Genomic DNA, 11,948 nt, shown 5'->3' on the forward strand with positions numbered 1-11,948 from the left:
CATCCTCGTATATCTTTTGAGCTCGTACCAGATTACCTTTATGGCACAGAGACTGGTAACACTTTCTATGGTAGATGTGTTTGGTGTCATCAGAAAATATCAGATCTCTCACTCGGTTTAGAATATCAAAATTCTGTCCGATTTTAGTCCAGTCTTCACAAAAGGATTGTATGGTCTCTAAGGACTTTTGACTTGCAACTGAATAGGGACCACCGCCTGACTCTTTGCAAATGATGCATTCATCCATTTTTTCAAAGTTGATATGATCAAGCTGTCAACAGATGTACCTACAGCTCACCAGTTGTCTTGAATCTGGAAGGAGAGATAAGATTTCGGTAGTTCAGTCCCCCGGACTCTGTATATAATTGATTGATGAATTTTGTGTGGACAGTGGCGTGAAAACGGGAAAGCGGGGGGGGGGCGAAAAACACCTCAATGGATAGGTTATGAGCTGCAGTTGTGCACCTTGACACTGGCTTTTTGACAGACATGAAGATGCGAGGAAAAAACGGTATTTTTAATCGCGCTAATATATTATATTGTGAGACGCCAACCATGATGACGCTGCTAAACATACCCTTATTTCTGTGTTCCCATAGCGGCCTTTAACAACAAGAACGATAGCTTCATGGTCCTAGGGGACTCATATGTTCAAAATAACATACCCTTATATTATTATGATACATACAATTTAAATAGTTATGCTTTTTTTTAGCTTTTAAAATAATGAAATGGACACAGTGGCATTAAATTTGGTTTATTAAGTAAAATTTTTGTGTAAAAAAAAAAATATATATATATATATATATTCTGGCAGAAATATAGTTTGCAATGTATCTAACGCATGTAGTTTCCCATATTATTGCACCCGATATTATGCGAAAGTTTAAAGCATTGGCATTTCAAGAAAAAATTACATAGAAACTTGACAACAAGTTGAATTCCATTTATTTACACCTTAACCTTTTGAATATGTAAAGAAACTGGAGTTGGCAAAAAAACGAAGTAGTGCCATTATATGAACAAATGCTGCCTGACTAGTACGCTTGTACTCTATATTGGGATGGCCTGGAAAAATATGGCCACCCTATCCGCTACATACCAAACTAAAGTTGGAGAATCTTCTCTAAAAAGTCACTTCGGCTACATATGAGAACCTACTTGGTTTGTTCAGCTGATTGTCGAGGCAGGGATCACTTTTCAGTTCTCCAGACCATGGGATTAAAATTGAGGATTTAGAAATTTGGCCTATGTTGACCTTTTTGATTTATGTTGACCTTTTGGCATAAGGTGACCTCAAAAATAATAGGTGGTTGAATTCAGTGACCTGTTATGTAAATCCTTTTCAAATTTCAAGTCAATCGGATAAAAATTGAGGATTTTAGAAAATTTGTCCCTAATTGGCCTTTTGGCCTATTTTGACCTTTTGTCCTATGTTAACTTCAAAATTAACCAGTAGTTGAATTCAGTGACCTGATGTGCAAATGCTCTTCAAATTTCAAATTAATTGGATTAAAATATGCCTGGTGTTGGCTTAATGGTTCGGGTGGTAGACTTTGGATCCTTTGGTTCTGAGTTCAGATCCTGCTGGGATGTTGAATTTAATACCAGGTGGGGTTGACTCAGTCTGTCATTCTGAGGTCGGTAAAGTGAGTACCAGCTTGCTGGGACAATTGAGCCATTCCAGTATCCTGTGTTGGAGTGACGACCCATCCAGTATTGTGCCCAACAGCCTAGGAGACTGCTTCGGCAGCACCGACGCTGTGCACAGGGAGAGTATGGTCCCCATGGATGGAGACCATGGGAAAATCAAAAGCAAAAAAATGACATCAATCAAACCTGGGAATTCATCTTCTCGATCATAATAATGATAATTAAAAAAAAAAATTCCTACGGCATATTTCCGAGCTGCCTCTATCAATGGCAGATTCTGGTACCATCTGACAGAGTTTTACCTCATGCATCATCCTTTGGCATTGTAATTGTAATAGCTTGAAAGGATTCCACAAAACGCATGAAAAACTATATTCTTTTGTAAAAAATAAAATAAAAAAATAGGCAGGGATCCAAGGAATGGGTGGGACTGTAAGACTGTCAATCATCTTGATGCGGGCGGGGCCGCTATGCATTTGCCTCTATGTCGAACATCTGGACATTAAATAACATTGGCAGAAATCTCATGCCTTGGGAAATCACTTGTTTTTCAGTGTTATATTTATTAAAATAAAATAATGGTGAGGTACCAGTGCTTCACACGCGACACACATGATCACGAACCCTCCCCCAATCGCTGTATCAAGGTAAAAGCGAACCACGTGATCAAGAACCTCTTGAGCTAAGGTTTCTCGGCGACAGATTTGCTGCGTCGGCGCATCACATTGTGTGGAACAGCCTGAACAGGGGATTATCCACTTTAACTGGATTTAATAAATATTTGAACTGACATTTAGTGTTCCTTTCATCTTTGTTTTGACATCCTGCATCGAGTGGAGTGGTCAATCTTCAATTTATCAGAGGTAACTGTTTATTTTGCTCACTTGCACATATAATCACTGGCTCACAAGAACAACAACACGGAGCTGTGCATTCTGCAATTGTCGCACACATGTCTGATGTTGAGCCGTTCATACTTTCCACTGGTGTGTCCAGTGTTGAAGCCTATTCAAAGAAGAAGCTCGTATGTATGTATGCATTATGTTAAGAGCATACATCGAAAACCATTCAGTGGAGGAAATTTAAGCTTTTCCACATGTTATATGACCATGTGATATAGCGGTCACTCTTGAGATCAACATAGGCCAATTTTCCAAAATCCTCAATTTTCATCCAATTGCCTAGAAATTTGAACAGGATTTTCATCTCACCTCACTGAATTCAACCACCAATTATTTTTGAGGTCAACATAAGCCAAATTTCTGAAATCCGCAATTTTCATCCAACTGACTTGAAATTTGAACAGGATTTTCATAAAAATGACCATCATGTTACATGGTCTGGCAGCCATATTGGATCCAAGGGAAAATCTTTGAAAATCCTCGTAGGAGAAACCGCTTAACCGATTGATGCAAAATTTAATTGATCAACTACCCATGGGAAATATGGTTTGATAAAGATGACGTCATCGGTCACGTTATCTGGCAGTCAAATCGGATCAAAGAAGAAGAAGAAGAAAAAAACAACTAAAGAGTTGGCTCACACCAAGTCCTTCTCAAGACTGCATGGTGCATGTAGTCTATGAATACCATCTAGTTCTTTGAGAAACGAGCAATAAGACAGAGCTGCAAGATGGTCAGGGTTACGTAAGACATGCAGTATTTGACATTGCTGATTATGATCTCTTAGCACTTTTGCTCCAAGATTGAGTATCCTCTGAGTACCATACCATTCTGTTATTCACCATGATAAAAAAACATTTCAAAAACAAGTGACAAAAAATCTATATTGTGCTAAATAAAAAAGCAATGTCAGGATGACGAACTACAGTCTAAAAAAAGGTTTTAAACAAGATAGGGATGTTTTGGTTTTGAGAGTAGATAACAGTCTTGCCATCACATAATCCCGACATCATTGCCTCCTTTACACCTCAACAGTTATTGCTTCAAGCTTCTACAAACACTCCACTGGTTACAACAGAACTTGATTACTCTTGTAGTGGAGTCATATACTGACACGCTACAAATTAGCAGCCCGACGACGATGTTCATACCAGTACATAAACATCAACTTCTTACAAACTGCATGCACATCTCCAATAACAGCATATTCTATAGTTATCTGCATCTGTGAGTGGTAAGTCTCACTAAATTTTTACAAAAGTTGGAAAGACAACTGAAGTTGCAACAACTCCCTGAAATTTTATAGGAGCTTCTTTTACTTATGATGCAATATAGGAGCTCCTCATAATTTTAGCTTGACAATAGTCTGTCGGCAATAATGAAGGGATTGTTATGTGATGGCAATACTGTTATCTACTCTCTAAACCAACATCATCCCTATCTTGGTTAAAACCATTTTTAGACTGTAGTTTGTCATCCCGACATTGCTTTTTTTTTAAATTCAAATTTGTTTTATTCAATTGTGGTGTTTTAGCGGCAGTTCAATTTCGGTTTTGGTTTTGTCACATACCTTAAACTCTTAGAGATATTGGTTCACGAAAAAATATTTTCACGAAAAAAATAAGTGACCACAATATTCGTTATTGTTGTGTGTCTGTCTGTCTGTCCCAAGCATAGCTCCGTGGGTTTTGATCCAATCCTGACAAAATTTTGGTGGGAGGTTTATATCATGATCTAGTTGTGTTTTCCTGAAAATGGGCGTGGTGCGCCCATTATGGGTGGAGCCACGCCCAAAAAATGTGTTTTTAGGGGGTAGCCAATTTCAGTTTGCATCTTCTCCGAGGGGGTTTGTCAAATCTGACGGGTTTCGGTATTTGGTTAGCCCAATGGCACCTGCCAAGCCCCACGGAGCTCGATTTTTTTTTTTTTTCATTTTGGTCACAAGGTCACGAACTTATAAAATTGCGAATTTTGACGTAAAAAAAATTTATTCTCCGAGTTTGTCGAATCTGGCAGGGGTTTCGGTATTTGGTTACCCCAATGGCACCTGCATAGCCACACAGAGCTCGATTTTTCATTTTCGTCCCAAGGTCAAGGCCACAAGGTCACGAACTTAGAAAATTGCGAATTGTTTTTTTAGGGGTAGCCGATTTCAATTTGCATCTTCTCCTAGGGGGTTTGTTGAATCTGGCAGGGGGTTTCGGTATTTGGTTAGCCCAATGGCACCTGCATAGCCCCACGGAGCTCGATTTATTTTTTATTTATTTATTTATTTTTTTCATTTTCGTCCCAAGGTCAAGGTCACGAACTTAGAAAATTTCGAATTTTAACATAAAAATCATACGATCACCCAAACTTTGAGAGCGAGGATGACAATATTTTTTTATGCATAATCTTGAGGTCATTCCCCACCTAAAGTCTTGAAACCATTTTTCTCTATCTCGACCACTTTGCCCGTGGCGCCGCCTTCAAGTTTGTTTTTACGCTGATTTCATCAAGGTATGGATAATCCGATGAGTGCGAAATGCCATATAGTCTATATGACGTTATATTGTTCCTGGAATGTTCCAGAGGAAGTTTTGCACCAAAGGTCATAATCCTTGCCCTTTGACCTTTAAAGGTCACAAAGGTCAAATTTTCAAAGTTGTGGGAATCGAACCAGGTTTTCGATCTTCTGCGACGAACTAACTCCAATAAGCTATAGTACGTATCCTGTTTCCTTATTTTAATGTCCACAACATTGTTTTGTGACCTTTAAAGGTTATGCAAAGGTCAAATTTTGAAAGTTGTTGAACGAAACCGGGTTTTCGACATTTTGCAGCTGATAACCTGTCACTCGTACCACATCATGTTGATAATTTTTATAACATGGTCAAACATTATCACATTGTCTCATCCTTGACATCTGAAACAATCTACATCGTCAAATACTGCTTGTGAACCATTGTCGTCTTCAGACTTGTTTAATTTCAAATTTGAAAAACTGAGAATTGCAGCATTTGATTATTACATTTTTCATTTTGCACTCTTGTTTGAAAAAAAAAAATGTAACCAACTGAATCTTTTCAATAATTTGTGTGTAGACAGCTGTGTGTCCCTTTTTGTGGGTCTATGAAAAGCATCTGACATTTCTCTTCTCTCTCTCTCTCCCTCTTTCTCTCCAGGCTGGGAATCAAACATTCAACCGTGCAAAGCTCATGAACGTTGGTTTCAAGGAGGCAATGAGAGATGAGGAATGGGATTGCATTTTCTTTCATGATGTCGATCTAATCCCTGAGAATGATCGTAACCTGTATATCTGCGCTGATGGTCCAAAGCACATGGCTGCTGCCATGGACAAGTTTGGTTACAAGTACGTTCGGAATCTGAAGCAACCGCTTGAGCATGTACAGTCTATCCAAACCATTTGTACTGACTGTACGACCATTCCTAAATCAAACTCCTCTCGTTTTTACTGTTGACCGCAGAATGCCGTATAAGAATTATTTTGGAGGTGTGTCCGGGTTAACACCAGAACAATACCTCAAGATGAACGGATTCCCAAATAGCTACTGGGGTTGGGGTGGAGAGGACGATGACATCGCAAACCGGTAATTCTCAGTTCGTTTAGTTTGGATCCCCGCCGATTATAATCAATATGATGACCTTGTTAATTTAGTGACTGTGTGGTGTCCTTTAGGGTGCTGTTGGCTGGAATGAAGATAAGTCGGCCTTCCATCCGCCTGGGACGATACAAGATGATCAAGCATAAGCACGATGCTGGAAATGCAGCCAATCCCAATCGGTGGGATCATTGGGATGTTGGGGTTTTGGGGAGAAAAGGTGTAAAAGGGTCTGATGGGTGGTATTATCCTTTCAATCTCTTCAAATCTCTCTTCCCCCACCCCCTTTTTTTGTCCTTTTTTTTTTTTTTTCTTCCTGATGCAGATTTACCATGCTGGCTCAAACCCGTCGAATATGGCGGCTTGAGGGAATGAATACTCTCAATTACCGCCGCTTGTCACGTGAACAACAGCCTTTGTACACAAACATCACTGTTGATATTGGACCCAGTGAAAGGGCACCTGCACGGAGGTTACACGGCTAATGACCACCAGGCAATGAAGATCTTGAGGCTGTTGTATGAACTCTGGCTTGATCTGGAAGCAGTTTGATCTCGCTGCAACAGTGTGTGAGTTTGTTCAACTGGCTCCATTATTGGATATGTATTTGGTCAGCATATTCTCCCCTTCTCTCTTGATTATTCTGAATTAATCATTTCGATTGGCTGAGCATGTTTATCGGACTAAGCCTCTGAAGGTAAGTCCTTTACCTCATTGCTACAATGGAATTTTCTTGTTTTGTTTTGCGAACTGATAATCTGATTGATTTTTTTTTTTTTGTTTGTTTGCTTTTGTTTGACTGGTCCCAGTTGGTCCTCATCAAGCAATTCACTTCTGTTTTTTTTTTGTTTGTTTGTTTTTTTAAACTGATGAGTGATCTACTTTTCAAATTATTCTTCTCAATTTCTGGACCAGCTATCATAGTCTTTGTCCTTTATATTGTTCTCAAAGTGTTGTTGTATTTGGGGACAATGTGCAATGTCTTGTGTGTTCCCGTCTCGGACAAGTTACTGACTATCCCTTTTGAATTATCGGATATTTTCTTTCTGCTAATACTAGTACACGTGTGTTTTGCAAAATCATGAAATTTCCCAAACATTTTACTATAGCTTTTGCTGTAATGAAATGTTTGTACTGTTTTACAACATATTGTATACAAAGCCTGGGTTAGTTAGGCATTCCTGCCTTGTAACCATTGGGGCTGTGTTAATGAGTGAGATGTGACGTTCCAATTGGAACCCAAGGTGCTGAGTGAGCTTTGAAAATATTTTAATAAATTATCACATAGAAACGCTAATTGCACAATGTAGTGAATATGATTGGTTTCTCTATATGAATGTGTTTGGAAATGTGGAAGATGATTTATGCAAATAGAATCTAAGCATTTGGTAAGGAGAGACGTTTGTGGTGAAATGCACAGAATTATCATGGAGTAAGGTAGTACTCCGGATGTAGGGATAGCATGGGCGAAAAAAAAAATGGCCACCCCATCAAATAGTTACAAAAGTCTTGCTTCAAAGGTACTATAGAGTGAAGTGATAAGCCTTGAAAAGTCATACCTTTTATTGTTGAGTGTTTGCATAACTAACAAGAGTGATAAAAATGCCAGAATACATTGTTAAAGCACCAAAGCGGGAGATCGCAAAATCTACGAATTGTACTTCTTTCTTCCATCCGTCTGGGATTCCTCATCTGACCACGATATTGATGGCTGAAGCGATTACAATGATTCTAATGGGAGAAACCTACATTGTCTCTGGGGTATTGCACCCATGCCATAACAACAACAAAAAACTTGAATGAAATAAAAATTGTTAGACGCCATTTATGCATTTGCACTGATAAACACCGTCTCTTCTATAAAACACTTTCTTCCGTAAAATCTCTGAGTTTCCTGCGGTGACTCGAAGCTGTAAACTCGAACATTTCCCACGGTAATGTGATGGAGCATGGAGATGTGTTTGGTTGCGGGTTTCACAGAGTGAATCAAATGAGATGCGGCCTTTATACCGGTCAAATCGCTCACCTACATGCGGACAAGCACGAGGTGTCATGTGCAGAGGATAGAGGGTACACGTGACGAATGAACCGCATTCCCTTAACGCTTGAAGTTTGTGATGATGAAGGACCAATTCCTCCTTTGGATGGGGATGTGCGGTGGAAGGAGGGGGATCGGTACCAAACTAGGAGGGTGGGGGGTGGTGCAACACCGAACGATGAAGTGTCTAAACGAGGAGAATACAGTACCCTGGTAGAGGCCATTGGATATTAACGAACGAGCAGGGTGTTGCCTATAAGAAGGAAGTTCAAAATGTACCCGGAACGATGTACAACGTCGTCCAAGAAACACCGTTTTGTTCTTTTTCTATTTACGAGCATATGTAACTATGAAGATGTATTTTTACTTGCTATATAACTTCTTTCTTGAGATATATAAATACTGGCACTCTTAACGACACAAACTCGATGCGTTTCTTGAAAAGATTGCGTATTGTGAAAAAATATTTTCCCATCGACATTGTTATGAATTGATGCGCACATACCCTTCAGTTTAAAACGACTAACGTAACTGTTAAAAGTATCATTAAATCTCGAAAGGTTGGAGCCAATAGGGGTCACAAGCTTTTTCAAAGCCACAGCAAGTTTAAGCATCATGCTTCAGTCCTTGGACCTCAGTCCTCTGGTGTCAGCCTATGGGGACAGTGAAATTGGAGTATATCCAAGCTGCAGTATATTACTACAATGTATAATATGTGCACACAAGCAGTGTAGACCATAGGTAGCCTCTGGAAATTTGGCTCAAATTCAGTTTTCATTCCATGACTGAGGTGCAACTTCACTGAACTATATGATGGATTCTGGGTAAGAAGTTATCCATTAGCCAAAAGTGGTGCTATGGGGTGTTGAAGTTGATCACTCTGCTCCAAAAACCTGCTTTTTGCAATTTTTCCCATTTTCATGCTCCATGATTACTTATCTTGAAGCTACAAAACTTTGGGAGCAATCAGATATCAGAACATAGCTGCCAAATCAGAAGCAAGAAGCATTAGGGTTGCCAATGCTTTGTTCAGAAAATTATCATAACTGAAACTTGGCAATTTATTGAACAAAACCAATATCCAAGTAATTTTGGTCGTTTTGAAGTGATCACAGCTTCTTCAATAATTCACGCAGACAGATGGAAATGCACACAATTGCAGAACCCACTGTGGTACTCTGCAGAATGAAGCAAAGAGGTCATACATTGATCGATCATGACACGACAGTTAGTCCTTAGGCTATTTTTCAGGAGAGGCTTAAATGAGTTTTCGTGGCCAAGTCTGGCATATTAGGTTTGTTTATCTCATTTTTTTAGGTTTATATAGTAGGAAAAATATTAGACCAGGGAACCTTCTCAAAAAGTGTCCAAACTATGAGAAAAATGGCATTTTCCAAAATGGCCACCATGAATTTTCACGAAATTAATTTTTAAGTTATCTCAACTTCAAACCTCCTATAAATAAAATTTAGTTATCTAAACTTAGGTTTTTGGGGTCAAGGAATCCAATGACATACATTTCAACTTCCTATATTCATTTCTTTTTGTCAAATAAGTCAAAATGGAGGCATTTAAATGCCAAATACCATTTCATAATGGATATTCTGGGATAGTGATACAATGCTGTTTGTATTCATTTTCGTATTGCTGTTAAGTTCCAGATTGGCATATTCCATATTGTATAAATGCTGTTATAATCACGGATTGTTTTCTTGAATGTTTAATGTAAATATGACTAAGACTAATTCAACAAAAAGTATTTATTATAAATTACAGACAAAATAACTCTCAATCATATATACACTAACCCACCGGCAGGTAATCATACAAAATCATCTGTGTACCGGAACATGCACTCATTTAGTGTAAGTGTTTTGTAGTATATTTACATGCATTCTTCCAATGTCTAAATAATGCATTCATTCAATGTCACTGTCGTCACTTGTGGCAACATCTTCTGTGTTGCAACAGTCGTCGCTACACATGCATACTACCATACACGCACATCCCTGTTGTCTACATCGACATCTCTTCGTGCTGCACGGAGTGGAAGATTTGCAACAACACTTGACGAGATCCAGCACTTTACTAGGTGCACGTGGTTGGGACATCCAAACGATGGATATGTCGCCTCTATGTACAGCCCAACCGTGGCCATGCGGGGAAGGGGCTTCCATTTCTCTTTCCAGGCTTCTCTTCCAGAGAGCAGTCTGATAGTTCGCTCGGCGGATATGCATAATTGCGCTGTCATAGCATTGAGGTTAGGGTGCATCAAACGCTCCCTTTTTTGCGAAAGTTTGAAAAACATAATGGCGATAGGACAGATGTGTTCGAATACATGAAAAAACATTTCTCATTTTTTTTCAGAATTTTCGGTCATCATCTTGGGGGTCCACATCGGGGTCAAAGTTCAGGCACACAGCTCCTGCGCATTTTTCAGAATAAAGGCCCGGTCACACCTTGACGTTTTAGCCAGCGATGGCAACGTATTAAAATGTATGTAAAACGCTGGCTTACGTTGAACTTTTGATGTTTTTTTTTTAAAGATTCGGACGTATTCATAGCGACTTGGTCTTATATATAATGCATTGGTAACGGACACAGAACGTTTTGTTGTGTTATAGATAACTTATACCAACGAATGCTGAACCTGTTGTCGGCCTACACAACCGATGCCCAACGATAGTCTAACTTAGGCATAGCGCGTTGCACGCATCGCCGACGATGTCGTGACGTAGCCTATTAAAAGGCTGACGCACAACGATTCGAATCATAACTGCCGTAGAAATGGAAGTGTCAACATCGCGGTCACACCTTGGCGATCTTGCCAGCGTATGCCGACCTAAGAAAAATGTGTCTAAAACGTTGGGGCACGTCAAATACGGTATGAGTAAGTTTGGTATACGTGAGTAGAACGCTAAAGTACGCAATCATACGTCGTAGTAAGTAGAGTACGTCAAGAAATTTTAAACATGTTCAAAATTTTACGACGTACTCGACGTATTACACACGTTCCGCATGCGATGGGGATAAGTTTTACACACGATATGTGAACGCTTACACACGTCCACAAAGGCTACTTATAAGCTACTCATAAGTCAAAACACGTCGCGGTAATGTCTTTTTTACGCGAAACTTATTTCTAACTTATGTTTGACGTGCTTTGAACCAATTCTTTACGTAGTCCCAACACACATCGGCGTATGTAGACGTATTCCAATGACGTCTTCCGGTCGACAAAAAAAAAAAAATGAACGTGTTTCTAGCTTACAACTGCCATATAAAGACGTGTTCCCAGCGGCTTTGGGAATTGGTATATAAAAATGCTGCTCATAAAAGGGGAACCCAACAGTGTTTTCGAGTCTATGTCCATGTCAGCAGTAACAGTATCAGTATCAGTATTAGTATTAGTAGTAGTTTGTTCATGTTGGCAGTAGTAGGTGAGTGTGAGGGGGAGGGTGTGGGTTATGATGGATCCTCCTTGCGTCCGCGTGTCCATGGGTAGGAGACATCTTTTCACCATTGTTCGAAGTTCTTCGCGGCTAATTTTTTATGGGGCTTTTTCAACAATGAGCTATAGCTTGTTTTTACGATTTAGGTCTATTCATAACGGGTTGGACAAATACACAATGAACTAATAATGTGCATAGAGCGCTTTTATTACTTATAGATACGATATACCAACGAATAATTATCGTGAAGCCGGCGTTCACAAACTCTGCCCAACGATAGCCTAACTTATCCATATCGTGT

The 11,948-nt window shown here is 39.4% G+C and overlaps 1 protein-coding gene across 3 annotated transcripts in view; it reads left to right on the top strand.

The window, feature by feature from the left end:
- The window catches only part of B4GALT3 (beta-1,4-galactosyltransferase 3), a 34,456-nt gene extending 26,994 nt beyond the window's left edge, over window positions 1–7,462 (top strand). For all 3 annotated transcript variants that reach the window (XM_085866241.1, XM_085866229.1, XM_085866249.1), the window contains exons 4-7: window positions 5,720–5,907; window positions 6,023–6,145; window positions 6,235–6,339; window positions 6,483–7,462. In XM_085866241.1, the coding sequence (XP_085722367.1) occupies window positions 5,720–5,907; window positions 6,023–6,145; window positions 6,235–6,339; window positions 6,483–6,642 (576 nt within the window). In that variant the 3' untranslated portion in view covers window positions 6,643–7,462. The remainder of the gene's footprint in view (window positions 1–5,719; window positions 5,908–6,022; window positions 6,146–6,234; window positions 6,340–6,482) is intronic.
- The last annotated feature ends 4,486 nt before the right edge of the window (window positions 7,463–11,948 follow it).

The sequence above is a fragment of the Eptatretus burgeri genome, chromosome 2 (assembly GCF_056783735.1).
Source record: "Eptatretus burgeri isolate ZD-2024b chromosome 2, Ebu_testis_v1, whole genome shotgun sequence".
Taxonomy (NCBI): domain Eukaryota; kingdom Metazoa; phylum Chordata; class Myxini; order Myxiniformes; family Myxinidae; genus Eptatretus; species Eptatretus burgeri.